The 1823-nt window shown below is 50.7% G+C and overlaps 1 protein-coding gene across 1 annotated transcript; it reads left to right on the top strand.

The window, feature by feature from the left end:
• Window positions 1–543: 543 nt before the first annotated feature.
• On the top strand, window positions 544–1823 carry Tex13b (testis expressed 13B). Its single transcript, XM_036175675.1, is given in 3 exon segments — window positions 544–993; window positions 1098–1633; window positions 1721–1823. Coding segments are annotated over 3 exon segments (1089 nt in total).

The following is a 1823-nucleotide window of genomic DNA, read 5'->3' as shown; positions in this document are numbered from 1 at the left end:
TCATTCATTCATTCATTCATTCATTTATAGATTTTTTTTTGTCTGTTTTATTCCTGCTTCTTTCTGATTTCAAGAGGTTTCAATCCTACCAGCAGTTGGTACCCATTTTTGGGGGGCAAGCGCGGGGGTGCTACCTCATCTCTCCCTGACAGTCCTGGAAATTGGAACAGTCCAAGAGCAAAACTCCCGAGATTTTCAAACAAGACTTGGTCCTCATGAGTTCTTTTCTCTGAAGCCGGCTACGTGTGAGAGAGGACTGCTATTTGGCTTGTTCTGCCTCTGTCCCCTTTGGTGGACAGGCTGGTTTTGTGGCAGGTGTGCTGGACTTGTACCTCCTCTGGCCACTCGCAGTATAGGTGAGTCCTGGTGGGGGAGTGTGTCCTAGGGAGATAAAAAGCCTTCCAAGGAGTCACTTTTAGATAAATGTAGCTGTCGAGCTGCAGGGGGAGGGAGACTTAAGGGGCAAGGTTGTGCTAATGAAGACCTACAACAGATTGTTCTGTTCTTACAGGGTCAGCAAAGCCCCTAAGACACTCAGCGATCATGAATCCCAATGATCCCTCCAGTGGGTTCCGGCATGGCAAAGTGTTAATGTTCATCAATGAGCAAATATCCAAGCACACAAAAGGCCCTGAGTTCTACTTTGAGAACCTGGCCCTGTCCTGGGAGTAAGTGGAAGAAAAGCTCAGAATCCTCCTGGAGGATAGCGAGATGCCTAGCCAGGCTCGGGAAGCCTGTGCCTGGGGCAGCCTGGCCCTGGGTGTTCGCTTTGCTTGGAGGCAAGGCCACTAGCAGGGGCACAGAGTGCAATGGCTTCACAACTTCGCCAGCCTGCACAGGTCAGCGGCACATGCCTTGGCATCAGACCTGAAGAAGCTCACAGACCAGCGAGAGATTGAACGCAAGGAGGCAGCCTTCCAGCTTCAGCTGGCCCACAGCAAACTGGCAGAGGTGCAGAGAGAGTGGAACCTGCTGAGACTGAAGCTACTACACGCGCTAAGATTACCTCCTAATCCAGTCTTATCCCCACCCTATGCCACCCCTATGACCACAACCCATTCCCAGAATATGTTGCAACTCTGCCCACTTCTCTCCAGGAGCTGAGGGCCTTTCCAGTTGCAGAGATGCCAATCATGACTAGAGCCCCTGCTACTGCTCCAGGAGCAAAGACAGAGACACAGAATGCAGACGAGAAAGAAGAGGTGACAGCTAGTGATATAGCAGTTCATGAACCAGAAAAGGAGATGGAAGGTGCTACAGCCATGGCTGCCTCTGGGGAGCTGGCAGGCACAGAAAAGCTAGAAGGAATCACCCTGGATCATTTTGGAGCTGTGGAGTGGAAAAATTATCCCTTGGGCTTGAAGGAGGAGGGGTCAGAGGGAGAAGAGGGGGAGGAGGGAGAGGACAGAGAAGGGGAAGACAGATCTATGGAAATACCTACATGTTCTGACTCTGAGCCCTTAGATCTCAGCAGGTCCACAAGCTCCCCACAAACTGTTACTATCCAACTCCCTGACTCATTCACATCCTCATATGAAAGCCCCTTTCCAGTCACACCCACCCCATCCCCGCCACTAAGCATTGTCACAGAACCTCAGATGCCTCCCTATTTCATGGCCACTAATATGAATATGTCTGACACTGAGGTCCCGACAGTATACCTCCAAAGAACTTCCAAAAGATAGCCAAGATAGCTGCAGAGAAATACGGCACATCACAGGCATGGGGATTGGGATTGCCCTTGGTGTAAAACTGTGAATCTTTCAGAGAAGGAAAACTGCTTCCGCTGTGGGAAGCTAAGCTGGCTGCAAAGCCCTCAGTGA

Source organism: Onychomys torridus, chromosome X, assembly GCF_903995425.1.
Source record: "Onychomys torridus chromosome X, mOncTor1.1, whole genome shotgun sequence".
NCBI classification, from domain to species: domain Eukaryota; kingdom Metazoa; phylum Chordata; class Mammalia; order Rodentia; family Cricetidae; genus Onychomys; species Onychomys torridus.
This window is presented reverse-complemented; position numbering and strand designations above follow the sequence as displayed.